The 17958-nt window shown below is 35.1% G+C and overlaps 1 protein-coding gene across 1 annotated transcript in view; it reads right to left on the bottom strand.

The window, feature by feature from the left end:
* Positions 1–17958, bottom strand: part of ADAMTS19 (ADAM metallopeptidase with thrombospondin type 1 motif 19) — a 296035-nt gene that overhangs the window by 186395 nt on the left and 91682 nt on the right. Inside the window, exon 7 of the mRNA XM_068534394.1 lies at positions 2792–2835. Within this exon, the coding sequence (XP_068390495.1) occupies positions 2792–2835 (44 nt within the window). The remainder of the gene's footprint in view (positions 1–2791; positions 2836–17958) is intronic.

Genomic DNA, 17958 nt, shown 5'->3' with positions numbered 1-17958 from the left:
TTTGGGGGACAAATCACAGAGCAGTTTATCAGCACTCTCCTAATAAGAGTGGATATTATTAATATTGCCCCATATTCTTCTTCTCTTATAAAAGAGTACATGAGTATCAGGGAAGATCTATGCCTTAGGCTGCAAGCTACAGAAATGAAAACTTTAAATTGGCTTAAATAATAAGGATATTTATTGGCTTACACATTCAGAAGCCTAAAGGTTAGACTGGGTCCAAGGTGTGGAGGATGCCGTAATTCAACAATGTCATTGAGGATAAAGGCACCCTGCATCTCTCCATTCTGCAGTGTATGAATTCAGATTCATCTGAAGGCTAGTTTCCTTTGTGATTATAGTAATCATGGTTGCATCCTTCCTTGTTTACACGCAGTGGGGACAGACATGACCAAGCTTCAACCATGAAAAATGTTTCTTTCTTCAGCTTCACGAGGCAGACATAGGTTACAGGTCGCATGTCCCAACCATAGCAATGCCATATGCTGACTGGTTTAGGCCTGAGGTCCTGAAACGATCCCTTTGATAGGCCTGGACGAATCATGACCCAACTGTAGAGGAGTATCCTTTTCTACCTGGCATCACGGCTGCACAGTGGTGGATGCATGAGTGATAGGGTGGCAACCGCCATGCCTATTTCACACAGATGTCTTTATAAATCTTACCAATGTGTTATGTCTCTAGGCATAAGCATGGTTCGTGTGAAAAGAAGATTTTTTTTGTGGGGACAGGGATTGGGATAAAGAGACTACTCTTCTGATTTGGTTGTTAGAGGTTTTCATTTAATGTCCCCTAAAGAAATATCTCAGACTTTTACTCTGCTCAAGACTAAATATGAAAAAAGACGCTTGTCTCATATTTGGGATGAGAAAAAGAAATGCCACAAGATACAGAGGGGAAAACTAGGATTTAGTGATGCCAGAGAAGACCTTGAGAATCTAAGCACTCAGAAACACAGAGCGATCTCAGAAAGGGCATTGGACCTTCCACATCCTATGCTATAATATTTAAAACTAGTTTTTATCAAGCTCTTAATGGACAAGATGAACAGAGCTGGGGATGGATTACACCACTTTGCTACCGAACCATACATATTCTAATTATACTAATAATTCCAAATATACCAATCTACCTCATTATTCAAATATGCTTCAACCCAGAAAATGTTTCACAGCATGAATATGCATGCTATTTCCAATTAGCAGATTTAGCAAGATATAAAACATAGTCACAGTCAAAAAGAAATGGGTTCGCCTCACATCAGTAACTGCTTTCTTAGTCCACGAGTCCATGCTGTAAAGAGGTGGTGAGAGTTCATAGTTATGGAAGATACTGCCCGAGTTGCTGATTTCTCTCAGATGCTCTACTAAGGCAAGAAGTTGATCTGTCTATATTAAGAGAAGGCTTTAGGGGCAACATAGTTGTTTAAGTAGAGGAAAAGGTAATTATTTTGGGACAAGCTTTATTGGTAATCAAATGCTTCCATGGTTAGGTTGATTAAAGCTATATATCAAGATTTAATTTCTGAAGATTCAGGCAAGAAGACAACAAAACTGCAGGAAGCAAGTTAGTTAACATTAGGAAGATCATCCCTAAATCAATTCAGCTTTTCCTTAGGTGTCCAGCTCATTTTATTCTTACAGTCCCTTCTAAATCAAACATTCCTTTGATTCCATCATCATCTGCTTCATACTATTATAACTATTTTCCACTTATTATCTCAGATTTAGTCATCTGAGGAGGCTGGTGAGAACGTAAGTGAACAGAACTAGTTAGAATTACTTTTTTAAGCACCAGTGGTGCTTAATTTATTCTGTTTTTGCCACTTTTTTATTGTTCGCCTCACAAGGAATAAATGACACCTCAACGATGGTTAAGTTAAAATACTCACTACACTATAGTAATGAACCCCACATGACACATCAAAACCAGATCATGACTCTTAACTGCACCTTACCAATAACCCAATACTAATACCTCATTAAAACTATAGAGGGACTTCCCTGGTGGTCCAGTGGTTAAGACTCCACGTTTCCAGTGCAGGGGGCGCGGGTTCGATCCCTGGTCGGGGAACTAAGATCCCACATGCCACGCAGTGCGGGCCAAAAATAAAAAAACAAAAGACACTATACATATATATAGTGTCTTAAGACTAAACATATATATAAACAGTTATATAATTTTATCTATCTACAGTTTTAGCTATCTATCTTTTTAGATAGGTAAATTTATATACATGCATTTATATTAGCATTAATGTGGCATTTTCTCAAAATTAAGAACTGTGGTTCATGGATTCTACTGGCTACATGGTTACATTTTAGGGATTTTAGATATCCAGGACAAAATACAGAAAATTTGCTACTTCATGTACAGAAAATCCTCATTTGTCGGGCAAATTAGATGGACTTTCACAGTCTGCAAAGAACTTCAAATGTATAACTCAAAAACAAATCCATTAGCCTGAAAAAGGTCAATCCTACTGACATTAACATATTGTGCCTCAGTTTATGAATAATAATGTAATTTTATTGAATCCATGGGTATATTTCTGGGGGAAATATATAGTACATACAAGTACTATATATATAGTACATACATGTCTTCAGGCTGTTTCATTAATAACTGAAGTGGTGACAAACATATAGGTTGAAAATATATATCACTGACATTCTAAAAGTGTTTCATTCAAACTAGCACTTTCAAATAATTTTCTATATTTAAACAAATGATGTGTTCAAGTTCCCCAGGTCTCCTCCAAACTGTAAAAATTTTTATGTACACTTACCAACAGTATCACATGGTTCATCTTTGTGTACACAGAAATCTTTCCTAGAAAGAAAAATAGAAAATATTGTTTCTTCCACAGAGTATGTGACTCATTTTTAATAGTTATAATGAATAATTGACCCATACTCTTTATCTCCAAGAATTTAATAAAACTGAAAATAAGATTAACTGATTTTTAATTCTAAGAAAATGTGAGAATTAAATTGTTATGATAATTTTTACCTGATACAATCCTGAAACATTGTGTCCTATTTCATATACAATATTTCATAAAAATTCCATCTTGTTTTGAATTTTATAGTATTTCATTTTTTTATTACAAGAAAAATATCTGGTATAAGGACATGGCTTTCTGTTTGAAAAATACTGTTAAGATCCCTACTTCACATGACATAAAAATAATTTCCAGATTGAAGATTTAAATGTAAGAAATACAATTTAAAACAACATAACATTTTATATCTTAAGATTGGCAACAGACTGATAATTTTAATAAAGTCATGAGGAAATTAGTATTTTTACATAGGTGGGATATTACCATGAATAAAATTCTATAATTTTCTCTTTATTTAACTACCATATCTTGGAGAGCATTCCCTAACTAGTTATGAGCTTTAAAGGGAAACTATATGAAAGCAGAACTTTTTATCTACCTTTTACTAGCTTTGTGACCTTAGGGAATTTACTTAACCTTCTTGTGCCTCAGTCACTTCACCTAAAAAATAGAGGTAATAATGATATCTATTTACCACATAGATTTATTGTACAGCTTAGATGATTTAACATGTATAAAACATTTAAAACATAGGTTTTCTGTGTGGTTTGAATGAGTTAACACATACAAGACATTTAAAACAATGCCAGGCACATAGAAAGCTCTCAAGTCAGTTGATGTTTTTGCTGTTTTTTTGTTGTTGCTGTTGCTTCTATTCCTGTGCCATAATTTAAGCAATTTCTTAGTAATGAGTATTTAGGTTCTATAGAATTTTTACTATTACAAACAATACAACAATTTGTGTGTGAAGGAGAAAGGAAAAAACTATTTTTATTCCTCTATTATAGCCATCTGAATGCCATTCCGAAATGAAAAATAACTTTAATTTTTAAAATTTAATTTAATTTATTTATTTATTTATGGCTACGTTGGGTCTTCGTTGCTGCGCACGGGCTTTCTCTAGTTGCGGCGTGTGGTCTTCTCATTGCGGTGGCTTCTCTTGTTGTGGAGCATGGGCTCTAGGCACACGGGCTTTAGTAGTTGTGGCTCTCAGGCTCAGTAGTTGTGGCTCGTGGGCTCTAGAGCGCAGGCTCAGTAATTGTGGCACACGGGCTTAGTTGCTCCGCGGCATGTGGGATCTTCCCAGACCAGGGCTCGAACCCGTGTCCCCTGCATTGGCAGGTGGATTCTTAACCACTGCGCCACCAGGGAAGCCCCGAAAAATAACTTTAAAAATTAAGTGTAACACTCCTTTCATTGTCCCCAGTGACATCTACATTGGTAATTACAATGGTTAGTTTTCAATTCATATCTTGCTTGGCTCATCCAGCAGAATCCATGACTCTATGCATAGTTTTATAAATATTGTGTGCATGTTTAAAACGTATATTCTCTAATAGTTTGGAGCAAAGCTATACATGTTCATTAGATCTAGCTATAACAAGCTCTGATATACAGTTGCTCAATAGAATGAGAAATTTTGAATTTATTTTTGCATCTGCTACCAAGGAAGAGCTGTTAAAATTCCATTGTTATAAATTTGATGATGTTTCCCTGTGATCCTACTAATTTTTGCTGTTTATGTTGAAGCTCTCTCTAAATTTTTATTATTTATTTTGAATTACTGTTTTTATTACTGTGTAAAACCCTACTCATCCCTTTTAATGTTTTCTGTGTTAAAGTCTATTGTATCTGACATTTACAAATATTAATATATTAGTAAAACATTAATATTTGCTTGGCATATATTTTCCTTTGTTTTACTTTCACCTTCATTTCCTCTAATTCTCTTATAAATAGCACATGACTAAAATTGTAAAACCTCATTATATACTATCTCTATAAGTGAATTTAATATTTTATAATTAACATATTTGGATTTTTCTATTTTTTGTGATTGCTATTTACCAAGTTATACCTTTGTCCTTTTCTTCTGTTTTTGTCTTTGTTCCTATGCAGTTTTATTTTCCACATTTTTCTGCTACTGTTTTGAAAAATAACATTAGATCGTGTTTGATCTACAGTTACTCCTACATTTTAAAGTACCCTGTACTAGTTTTCTATTGCTGTTATAACAACTTCGACAAATTTAGCAGTTTAACACATCTTACAGTCTCCAAATCAGAAGTCTGAAATGGAACTTGCTGGGCTAAAACCAAGGTGTCAGCATGATTCTGTTCCTTCTGGAAGTTCTGGGTCAGAATCTGTTTCCTTGCCTTTTCCAGCTTCTAGAGACTGCCTGGATTTCTTGACTCATAGTCCCCTTCCATCTTCAAAGCTGACAACTGCATCACTTTGACCTTTACTTTCATCACCACACTCTTTCTCCGACTCTCTTGCCTCCTTCTTTCCCCACACCCTGTGATTACATTAGGATCCCCTAGATAATTCCAGATAATCTCCCAATCTCAATAATCCTTAACAAAATCACACCTGCAAGGTCCCCTTTGCTGTATAACAGTCACAGGTTTTGTAGATTAGAACATGGACATAATTCTGTGTACCATATTCACTTGAGATGCTTCCAAGTTAAAAAGTATCTCTGGTCTCTTCTTGAAAAAGGCAAGGATATCAAACACTTTTAATCCAATCTCTTCCTTCAATCTTTCATGTTATTTTTATCTGACACTATAGAGGCTTACCTCATTTTACTGTGCTTTGTTTTATTGTGCTTAGCAGATACTGCATTTTTTGCAAATTGAAGGTTTGTGGCAACTCTGCATTGTGCAAGTCTGTCGGCGCCATTTCTTCCAACAGCATTTACTCAGTTCATGTCTCTGTGTCACATTCTGGTAATTCTCACAATACTTCAAGCTTTTTTACTATCATTATATTTGTTATGGTCATCTGTGATAAATGATCTTTGATGTTACTACTATGACTCAGTGAAGGCCCAGAGGATGGTTAGCATTTTTAGCAATAAAGTATTTTTAAATTAAGGTATGTAAAATTTTTTAGACATAATGCTCTTGCACATTTAATAGACTATAGTATATTGTAAACATAACTCTTATGTGCACTGGGAAGCCAAAAAATTCATGTGACTAGCTTTACTGCAGTGGTCTGGAACCAAACCTACAATATCTCCAAGACATTCCTGTAATTCCATCTCAATTTTTAAAATCTCAAGTTAGACAGTTTTTTCTAAACCATTAGTGCTCATTTAGATTTGCCTATATATTTGGCAATTTCTTTTCTCAGTAATCTCTGTATCATTACTTTCTAGAGAGATTGTTATTCTTTAAGTACATCCTTCAGTATCTCCTTCAGTGAGGACCTATGAATACTAAACTGTCCCAGACACTTTCCTTAATTCTCATTAGTTTGCATTCATTCGTAATGGAACAGTAGCTGACTGTAGAATTGTAGGTTGACTTTATCAGCCCTCAGCACATTGAAGATATTATTTCATTTTATTCTAGCATTTATAAAAATAGAAGTCTGCAATCACCTTGCTCTTCTTTCATTGATTTGGTTTCTGATTTTTTATTGGATGTAATTGACATGTAACATTGTTTCTGATTAATGTTAAGATTTCTTTTTGTCTTTGTAGTTCTGCAGTCCCACTAAGATGTGTCTAGGTCCTGAGTTTTTTATTTATCTTCTTTGGTACTTGGTATGTCTTTCAATTTGAAGATCCACAAACATACAAACATTCTAACCATTATCTATTTATCTAATTCATCTCACATTCTCTCTACTCTCTTCTCCTAGAACTCCTTTAGGTACATGTTTGCTCTTCTCATTCTGATGTCAATAACTCTCAAGCACTCTTTTGTAATTCCATCTCTTAACCACTTTAGGCAGCCTTCTGGGAGAATCCTTCAGATCTATCATCCAATCCATTAGTGCTCTCTTCAGCTGCATCTACTCTGATCTTCAACTCTGAAATTGAGATATTTAAGTACATTTTTTATATGTTTTATTTTCCTCAATTTTCAAATCACCTCTTTTTTCCAAAACACCTTTCTCTCACATTTTGAAATTTGTGTGTTTTTAATCATGTGAACATGTTTTTTTTATAATCTCTGTCAGTCTTTTAAAATATTCTTTTTCATGCTTCTTGGCTCTTACAGTGGGATATGTTGTCACTTTGTGTTTTGGAATCCTATTGTGAACTCATTTAGTTGTACTTTATTTGTGGTTGCCTTGTGAGGTCAAAGTTGAAAGAGGGCCCTTTCACAGCAGTTTTGCATATGCTTTCACTAATTGCTTCAATGTTGGATCATATTCATGGCAATGAATACCAAAAAGAGCCATTTTCTCCTAACATGGGTTCATGGCTGAGATAGAAAGAATGCTTCCTGTTGACAACCTGCGCTTGTTTGCAAAGCTTTTATACCAGATCCAACTTTTATTAAGGGTGTAGGTACCCAAGGGTTCTGGCTGTATACAATCATTTCAGTTCCCACTTTGCAAAGCCACGAAGTTTTTTCTTCATGTGGGAGATAAACCCAAGAACCCAGATTTTTAAGTCCAACAAACTCCTACCAGGACAACTATCACATTACCTCAGAAGCTTACTGCATTTTTTTTTTTGCCAGAGCCCTCTTGTTTTTGGCTCATCTATGCATACAAAAGGACTTTTATTGTATTTTTTCTACAATTCCTAGATGTCAAGGATGGGAACATTTTCTGATTATCTAGTCAGCTAGATTATCACATAATTAAAAGAAGAGAACACAAACTGTGACCTACCATATAGTAATTAAGCATACTGAAACATATTTATTGTTAATATTAGATCTTAATATACATAGGCCTTATTCTATTATTACATTTTATATGATGCAGCTACTTTTACCAAACTCTTTAAGAGACTGAACTCCCTCAGCAAGATGTTCACATTGACCTCAATTGATAAAGTACTTTTACAAAGCTATCCTTCTACAAATAGGGATTACATTAGTTATAAATTATTGTAAAAATTAGTGATTGGTACAATATTGTCATATTTCTTCCATAAGGTTGGAGATGGAAAAAAATGTGTGGTTAGCCAAGGGTGTGAATGAACTAGGGAGTGAAGTAATTTAACACCAATAATTAATTACTATAATTTTTTACTATTTCTTCAGGCAAATTTCTGACAAAGATGATTTCTATAAAACAGATATAGAAATCAACTCTTGATTACTAGAGTAAAGGGAAGAATGGTAAAGTCTAGATAAAGACGATAAAAATAACCTTAAATAATATGTTTTTAACACAAGGGATGAAATGGATTTATTATAAACTTAACTCATTTAAATCACACCCAACAGTTAGGAATACATTTACCATTCTGCAGTTAAAAATAACAAAACAATACAAGTATGAGAGTTTATCACATGAATTGCTTCATAAATAATTACTTGAAGATTTATTATTCCTTTAGGTCTCTTAGCTATGAACGCTTCTCCAGTATTTCACTAGGACTCAAGAAAGACAGAGACTCAGGCCCTTTTGTACCTTATCCCTTCTCCCCTCCTTTCCTCACTTAACTCCACCTGTAAATATTTGGATTTGGTTTGTTGTAGTGGCCATGCTTTCTCCTGCCTCTCCTTTTATAATACATGTCGGAGATATCTTTGTTCTAGAGAAAGCCTACTGCAGAGACCTCTCATCTGACTGCAAGGAAGTGAGTCATCGCCCAAAATGCAATATATACAATGTAGTGTTACATTCTGCTGTCTACAGATTACTGTGTATTTCTAAACAAGATAAACAGTACATGTTTCCACTAATTTGTAAAAATTTTAATGTTTTTCTCAAATATGCTGTTATTTTTTATTCTGGTAAATCTATAAACTAGTTAATCCATCTTGGATAATTGAAAATTGGGGCTATTATCACTTGATACATTAATCTTCACTCTATACAAAATCTTTTCTTTTATATACAGAAGGTATATAATCCTATCAATGTTGCTTGCATATGCCTTAAAAAATCTACTGTCCCAACTGAATGAAAGAAAAAAAGTTTAATAGAAAAAAATAATCAGATTGCCCATCAGCACTGAAAGGTCTTAAAATTTATGCCTTTTTGGTAAAAAAAGTATCTTTCTGAAAATACATGCGAAAATTAGAAGAACAACTCAAAAAAATGAGGGAAGATGCACTCAAATTTTATCCCATAAATGTAACCACTCAAGCTACCCTATCCTAAACTTCTAAGTGAAACTAGTGGATGGCATTGCCTTCAATATTCAAGATACAAAACTGAAAACCTTAAGAATCTGGGCAAAACAGACTGCTCTTAATTAATCTTGTTCCCAGGATTATAATCAAAGGTTTTTTTAAAAAAAAGCTGAGTGATTCTTTGACAGCCACTGCAGTAGATTACCCTAACTATTGCCAACCCCCAGCATCTTTCCACTGGGAAACCTCCTTCAAATATGTCATATTTTCTGGTCACTGACTTCTAATCACAGAAATTGCACATATAACACCCCCTTCAATGCAAACACACATTTTCAGAGGATCTAAAGTAGACAGTATAGTAAGAGAATGTGAATGGCCCTGGATCATACAAACACAGGGGTAGAGATTTCTAATGTCTCCTTCTTCACTGTTTTTCTTGTTTTTCTTGTTGCTTGGTTCTTTAGTTCTTCCTTTGATTCTGAGTACTACACAGAATCTTCTCCACTTATCAAAAAAATCCAGAAAGAACCTCTTCTTGTGCTCAGTGTTGGTCTCTGTGGCTCAAAACCAATACCAAATGATAATGGAAAATATACCTCCTGGTCGTGCAACATATTCAGAGTCTAAATATAATTATAGATGAAGAGGAATGGAAAAGGTCTGCTGACATTTTTGAAACAAGTAAAAGACCAGCTATATTTAGTCTTTCTCTGCATCAGATGATCTAGAAATCAAATTTATTACAAGGACACCAAGCCTAGTTGTATAGGTTGTACACTGCTTAATTCTAATGGTACATTTACATACACAACAACGTAAATGGCTCCCTCTACTGTTGTGTAGTGCACAAACTATACAATAGGATTCATTATGGGCTTCTTGCATGCCAAGCACTGGATAAGAGGAATATAAAGATAAATAAAAAAGGCTTCTACTCTGAAGGCAAAGAAGAGAATGACACACAATCACCTCTGTAAAATGTAAGGGGCCCAGGATCAGTGAGGAAGAAGCCTGGGGAATTGTATTAAATAATGGATAGTTCTATTTTGCAATTGCCTTTGCCAGCAAACAAATCGAGAGAGAAACACCCAAAACAGATGGTATTGAATAATATGGTAATGCAGAAAATTAAAGAACCACATAAAATCAAATCTTCACCTTAGGGCCAAGAATCACTGAGTGTAAAGTATATTCAGATGTAGAGGGAAAGGGATTTTTTGTGCTTTTTATAAATGTACGATACATCATATCAATGCATGAGGCTGCAAGATGACTTTGATTTACGTAATGTGAAACAAGGGACTTCATCGGTAACTAAACAACATGATAAAACTATGAGAAGTGCACTGCTTATTGTCAAGGGCACTTAGAGTCCATCACACAGCCAATTTCTGTTCACTTAGCAAACAAATGAATAAAGCACATTTTTTCAAAAATTCAAGGTCTTTTATCCAAAAGCACTGGAAATACCTTTCAGTACAACTGAAGAACAAATTGTCACCAGCATTTAAAAACTTCAGATCAGACTGTAATTCTTAATCTTCAGTTCTTCAACTGTACATTTCTTTCCAGAGGACCAAAATAATATAATCTTAATTTCATACATTCAAAGATTTTGAGGGGTAAGGGTGATAGAGATTTGCTTGCTGCCTAGACCTGTGATCATGTTGATTCAAATTCTCTCATTTTTGGCTCACTTTTGGCTCAGTGTGCCTGAAGTCTGCATCACAGAGTTTCATTATGTGAGTTTATGGAAATGATACTGTTAGACTTTGGCAACTGGGAAGGCCAATAAATTCTGCTTAACTTCTGATTTATACTGAAAAAAATGAAATGTAGCCTTTAATTTCCAAGAATGAAGATTCATCTGAGAATAAGTCTCATTGTAGAACTTTATAGTGCCTTGGGATATACCTATAAATGATTCATTCAAAAATTATTCTATTATTTGTATTAAATTAACGTATTTCTGCCATGTCTATATTTTATTAAATTTTCTATCTTACTTGCCAATGGCACTATTTTGAAACTAACTTTCAGAAGTATTGTACTGAAAGCATTTCAGTACATACTGAAAGGCAAAACTATCATTAATAAAATTAAATTCTAAATTAAAGAGTATTTACATGACACACAGACTCGTACCTTCTCTGTAATTTCACATAGAAATGTGAAAATTACACTAAGAAATCATGGAATTGACCATTGGGATAAAGTGTTTTGTGTTTTTGTTACTATTAGCCCACAGCAGTAGGTCAGCTTTAAACTATTTACTTCATTGCATCACACAGAACAATTTAAAAAATATATTCCTGCAGATAGGTTTGGATTTATACGAACATTATTCATTTTAGTTGAAATCAAAATTAATAGCTGAGCTAAAATCTCTTCCTACTCATGTGCTCACATAACATACAACATTTAATAAGGACCTAAGATGAGCATTCGCTAGAAACTAGGCTGTTTATGAGTTCAGTTTGTCAAATATGGATAAGACCATGGAATCCATGGAGATTAAAATTTTTATCTTATTTTTGATAACTTTCTTCCAAAGCTAAAGATCTGATAATCTATGTTTACACTAACTAAAAAGGGATTTTTCCTCAACTACTCAAACCATTCATTTAGACTTTCCTGATAAATGGTGGTAGGTCACTTAGAGATAAAACATTCCCTTTATTGGGCTAATTTTCACTATTAGGGCACTGGAAGCAGTGATATGGAGAAAAGTGATCCTCCACATAAACCTTAGCCCCACAGGTGAGTAAAGATAGATTTATGTCAGTATCTATCAATATGTTATATATGTGTAAATCCTTTGACAGGTTTTTTTTTTTGTCTATTTTCAACCACAGATTTTTATTCCTACTGCTTTCCAAAAAAAACCAAAAAACAAAAACCAGAAGCAAGCTATTAAGCCCTATTTTAAGTCCTATTTATCAGGGGGCAAAAAACTGAAGTCAACATTTCTGCTAAAGGATTTAGGAGGTGTACAAAAATCTTTTTTTCCATGAAACATGAAGTGGCTTAGCAAAACTATAGCAAATTTTGCCTCCCAAAACGTTTTTTCATTAGGTTTTGAGCAGAAGTCCTTTTTAGACAGTGAAGCTTTAGTTTTCTATCCATAAATAAGTGATACATTAGAAATAACAATGCTTTAATTTGTCTTATCTTTGAAAACCATACAGAGTACATATTTACGCATACAGAGGACATATTTAGTCCTTTGGTAGTAGTTCAAGTTTTGAAAATCTGAGGACGAATAATTATTTTATAAACTGACTTGATCCAGCAAACTGAAATTACAAAACACAGGTTATTACGTGTTTTGCTGGAGAATGTTATCTAGAATATTCTCACGAATCCTAGATATTACTACCTTCAGTTCATTCTTTTAATATGTTACCCTAGCCTATGGGCAAACATGCAGTTCAACTGCATTTTATGAGCATTTGACAATAATGGAGAAGATTATCTTTCTAAACACAAGAGCAAGTACCCTGTAATTATCCTAAATAAATACTAGTACCTGTTTACAACCATATATAGATAAAGATGTTTATACATTTTTCTCTAAACATGAAAATTCAGAAAGTTACATAAATACATAGTAGTCACATAAATTATGATACTTCTATGCAGTAAAACAGTATGTCTGTTCCTGCCTCCAAATGATATAGACCAAATATGAGTTTGTTGGCTTCCTATTGCTGCTGTAACAAATTGCGTCAAATTTAGTGGCTTAAAACAACAGACATGTATTATCTTATAGTTCCAGAGGTCTGAAGCCACATATAGGTCTTACTGGGCTAAAATCAAGGTGTCATCAAGCCTGTATTCCTTCTAGAGGCTCTAAGGTAAAATCTGTTTGCTTGCATTTTCTTGTGATTACATAGACCCATGCAGATGATTCAGGATAATCTCATCTCAACATCCTTTTATCACATCTGCAAAGCCCCTTTTACCATGTAAGAGAACATACTCACAGGTTCTGGGGATTAAGAGTGGACCTCTTTGGGGTATATGAGTCTCCCTTCCACAGCAAATGACATGAAGATTTGCAAGACATAATGTAAAGTTAAAGAAAACAAACAAACAAACAACCAAACAGAGAAAACTGGGACTTGCCTGGTGGCGCAGTGGTTAAGAATCTGCCTGCCAATGCAGGGGACAAGGGTTCGAGCCCTGGTCCAGGAAGATCCCACATGCCGTGGAGGAACTAATAAGCCCATGCACCACAACTACTGAGCTCATGTGCCACAACTACTGAAGCCCGCGTGCCTAGAGCCCGTGCTCTGCAACAAGAGAAGCCACTGCAATGAGAAGCCTGCGCACCACAACAAAGAGTAGCCCCCACTTGCTGCAACCAGGGAAAGTGCATGTGCAGCAACAAAGACCCAATGCAGCCAAAAATTAATTAATTAATTAATTTTGAAAATATAGAGAAAACTGTGTATAGCATGAAACAAAGTTCATGCTATACACACACCAACTAAACATTGGTTACCTTTAGACAACTTCTACCACAGATGTTCATGCATTATTTTGGTGGTGGGGGAGAGAATTATTCTACAATATTTCCTAAAGAAGTACTTGAGGACAAGGGAATATTTGGAATAGAATTTTAAGGGAAAATATGTATTATAAAATAGTATATAAAATGAGGACTTCAACTCCATGTTAGTGTTCTGTTCTGTACATGGAGGGGTGAACGTGCAGGTGTTAACTGTATTATTATTATTTTTTAATATATGAAATACATCATACAACTTTTTTTTTAAAAGAAAATACTTGTGTTACACTGCTAGGGCAGGCTAGCAACAAGGAAGGTAATGATGAAGAGCAGTTAGGCTTTTAAAGCTTTGAAACATAAAAAAATATATAATGGATGCAGGGGATTCTTTATTTTCAGAGTTCTGAAGAGAAAAAATGGCATTGGAAATAAGGAATGAAATTAGTGTCACGGTATTGGTAGGGCGAGACAAAACTTGCATGTAGAATATGCTCCAAATATTATAAATATATGTTTTTGGCTAAAGAAATATGTAGAAATGAAACTGGAGAAATATACTTAAACATGTTAGCTGTAATTATTCCTAGGTAGTGGGATTATAAGCTCATGTTTTATCTTTATTCTTGGACTTCTCAAATTTCTATAATGTGTTGCATTTTTAATAAGAAGAGAAAAATATGAATCAGTAATCAAATTATGATTATCATTCACTTTAGTCTCAGAAGCTGTATTTCTAAAACCAACTACTGTGAGGATAAGGAAGGAAGATTTTATCAGCTGAGAAATATATAAAAACCCTTTGTGGTTAATGCATTCTGAGAATCTAACTTATCTATATCAGAGTGGTGGGCAATACAAGTTAGAAGTTTGAAATACGTGTATACAACAGCTTATGTGATCACAATTAATACTAGAGATTGTATACAGCACTAAAAATTCTTTTTTCAGAAATATTTAGTACTATAATAAAATAAAGTATATTTAAGAAGACTGTCATATAAAATTATTATAAAATATGACATATGACATTCAGGTTAAAAATTAAAAATGAGGTCTACATGTTCGCTGAAAATCCTAATCACTCGTTAACAGCATTATTTGCTACTCTATTATTTTTTCAAAAGCAATTCACAAAAAATTTTTTGGTAGAGTTAAGTAAACTTTAATATTTGTTAAACTTATTCAAATAAAACACACTTAAAGCCATAAACAAGATAAAATTTAGTATAAGCTGATTTCTTAGAGGAGCCCCCCATAATAAAATGATTTTAAATAGTCTCTTTCCAAAGCTACCCTGTCATTCCGAAATGCCATTAAGAGAAACTCTACCATAAAAAAGATGCATGTTTTTAAAACATGTTGTAACAATTTTAACAATATAATTTAGCAGAGAGCTGAAAAAATACACACTAAAAGGATTAAAGTTTAATTATTTGTTAAATAACTTTAAATAGATTTAGACCTGTATTTTGCTTATAATCCTTTAGAAAAGACTAACATCTTTATATGTAAGTGCTATTAATTTGTTTTTTCCTTCTAAAATTATTTAGTCAAGGATTATCTTATACATAATTAGACATGAAAATGATGGTGCCAGATTTTTGTCAGTCTAAACTTAGGTATAGTTTAAGTCATTGAACAATTTTTAGTGTTCTGTACATAAAGAAAGCTCAAAAATTCACAGGAATAAAGACAGTTATGCAGCATGGAAAATGTGTTGACAGCTATACAGGAGCAAATGCCACTCTTATTCTTTATACTTAAAGTTATTTCCTGTGGCTCTTTTCTCTTGTCATAAACATACTGTATATAAACTCTCTGTAGAGAAGCTGATAATATGGAGGATTCCTCCAACTAATCAAAGTATCAGATCATTACATTCTTAAAAAAATTCTTGGGGGTCACCATTCACTGGAATTGGCTGTGAACGCCAATAGTGAGTCTAATAAATTCACAATGCTGTTCTTTACTCCATAAATGGGCATAAGACTAAAAGAAATTAGTTGCAGAAATACAAGCTAGAGTCAGAAAGTCTTCATGTGTAGTTCAGAAGAACAGAAACATATTTGCTCATGCCTCCTTCCTTTGTACATCCCGTTCCCTATTCTTTAATATTAGCATCAAAAGTGGCAAAATAGTAACTATTTTAATTGAGTATTTACTATGGGTCAGGCATTGTATTAGGTTATTTAGGTATATCATCTCTATTGAATCAGATATCCTGTGAAATGGTATTATCATACCCATTTTACAGAGGAAAAATTAATGATCAGTGAAGCTAAACAATTTGCTAAGTCACACAGTTCATAACTAGGCTAGCTGGGATTAAATGTATGTTTGTCCCCATTGTCCAACATACTTTTTATTATATCAGAATGTTTGATCCTTAAATGCTTTGCTAATTTTCATTCATGCTTCAAACTTCCTTTTTATTTGAAATACTTTGTAACAGTTTTCTGCATTTAATTTTGCTGTTTCTTTTTCTAGGTCTTAATAACTATGACCCACTTAATTTTCTCATCATTTTTCTACCCATCAACCTGCTTAACTCTGAGGAAATGAAATGAGATGATATCTATATTAACCTGAAATAAAAGGTAATAATCTTCTGGCATACATTTCTTTTTTAAACGTTCATATATTTGACCATTTGAAAAAGTTAAATACCATTCCATTTTCATTATGTAACAAATATCAGACCTTATACAATAACAGAGTTTGGGATGCAAGTTAGTCCAATATAAATTATTTAGAGACCCCAAAAGGCCTGGTTCAGGTTGTTCTCCAGGGCCACCATGACTTCCATAGCACCCAGAGCTTTACCCCACTCATCTTGGGGTATGTCCCAGTGGAGGGAACAGCCTCCACACTGGTTTTGCATCTTCAAGAGATGTCAGGCACCCTCAAGCTTCTCTTTGGCTAACTTTCAGAAGAGGTGACCAAAGCCCTCTGGAGTCCCACTGTCACATTGAAATAGAAGCCCAGAAAGAGTTTCTATTGACGAGGAGTGGGCTCCAAAGCTGAATGCTAGTGGCCTGACAACAAATGCAAAGTGTTTTGAGTGGGGTTATAGAAAAGATGGTGGAGGAGAAGGCCCTGAACTCACCTCCTCTCACGAAAAAACCAAAATCACAACTAACTGCTAAACAGCCATCGACAAAAGGACTGGAACCTAGCAAAAGAGATATTCTACACCCAAAGACAAAGAAGAAGCCACAACAAGACGGTAGGAAGGGTGCTTTCATGATACAATCAATTCCCATACCCTGCAGGTGGGTGACCCACAAAGTGGAAAATAGTTATACAGCAGAGGTTGTCCCACACAAATGAGAGTTCCTAGCCCCATGTCCAGCTCCCCAGTCTGGGGGTTTGGCATTAGGAGGAGCCCCCAGAGCATCTGGCTTCGAAGGCTAGCTAGGCTTGAACATAGGAACTCCACAGGACTGGGAAAAACAGAAACTCCATTTTGCAGGGCACACACAAGGTCTCGTGTACACTGGGACTCAGGGGAAAAAGCAGAGACTTCATAGAAGCCTGAGTCAGACCTACCTGCTGGTCTTGGAGGGTCTCCTGGGGAAACAGAGAGTGCTGTGGCTCACTGTGGGGACATAGACACTGGCGGCGGAGGTACCAGGGAGTACTTATTAGCATGAGGTCTCCTGGAGGCTGCCATTTTGCCACGAAGACCTGGCTCTCCACCCAACAACCTGTAGGCTCCAATGCTGAGACACCTCAGGCCAAACAACCAACAGGGTGGAAACACAGCCCCACTCTCAGTAGATAAGCTGTTTAAGTCTTCCTGAGCCCACATTGCCTCTAAACACATCCCTTAACATGGCCCTACCCACCAGAGGGACAAAACCCAGCTCCACCCACCAGTGCAAAGGCACCAGTCACTCCCACCAGGAAGCCTGCACAAGTCTCTCAGACCAGCCTCACCCACCATGGGGCAGACACCAGAAGCAAGAGGAACTACAATTATGAAGCCTGCAGAATGGAAATTGCAAACACAGGAAGTTAGACAAAGTGAGATGGCTGAGGAATATGTTCCACATGAAGGAACAAGATAAAACCCCAGAAGAACAACTAAGTTAAGTGAAGATAGGCAATCTAACCGAAAAAGAATTCAGAGTAATGATAGTAAAGGTGACCCAAGATCTCGGGAAAAGAATGGAGACACAGACTGAGAAGATACGAGAAATGTGTAATGAAGAGCTAGAGATATAAAGAACATACAATAACAGAAAGTGCTGGAAAGGAAAAACCTACAACCACGGATACTCTACCCAGCAAAGCTCGTCCTCAGATTCAACAGAGAA

Source organism: Eschrichtius robustus, chromosome 2, assembly GCF_028021215.1.
Source record: "Eschrichtius robustus isolate mEscRob2 chromosome 2, mEscRob2.pri, whole genome shotgun sequence".
NCBI classification, from domain to species: domain Eukaryota; kingdom Metazoa; phylum Chordata; class Mammalia; order Artiodactyla; family Eschrichtiidae; genus Eschrichtius; species Eschrichtius robustus.
Note: the sequence above shows the minus strand (reverse complement) of the source record. Positions and strands in the feature narration are given on the sequence as shown.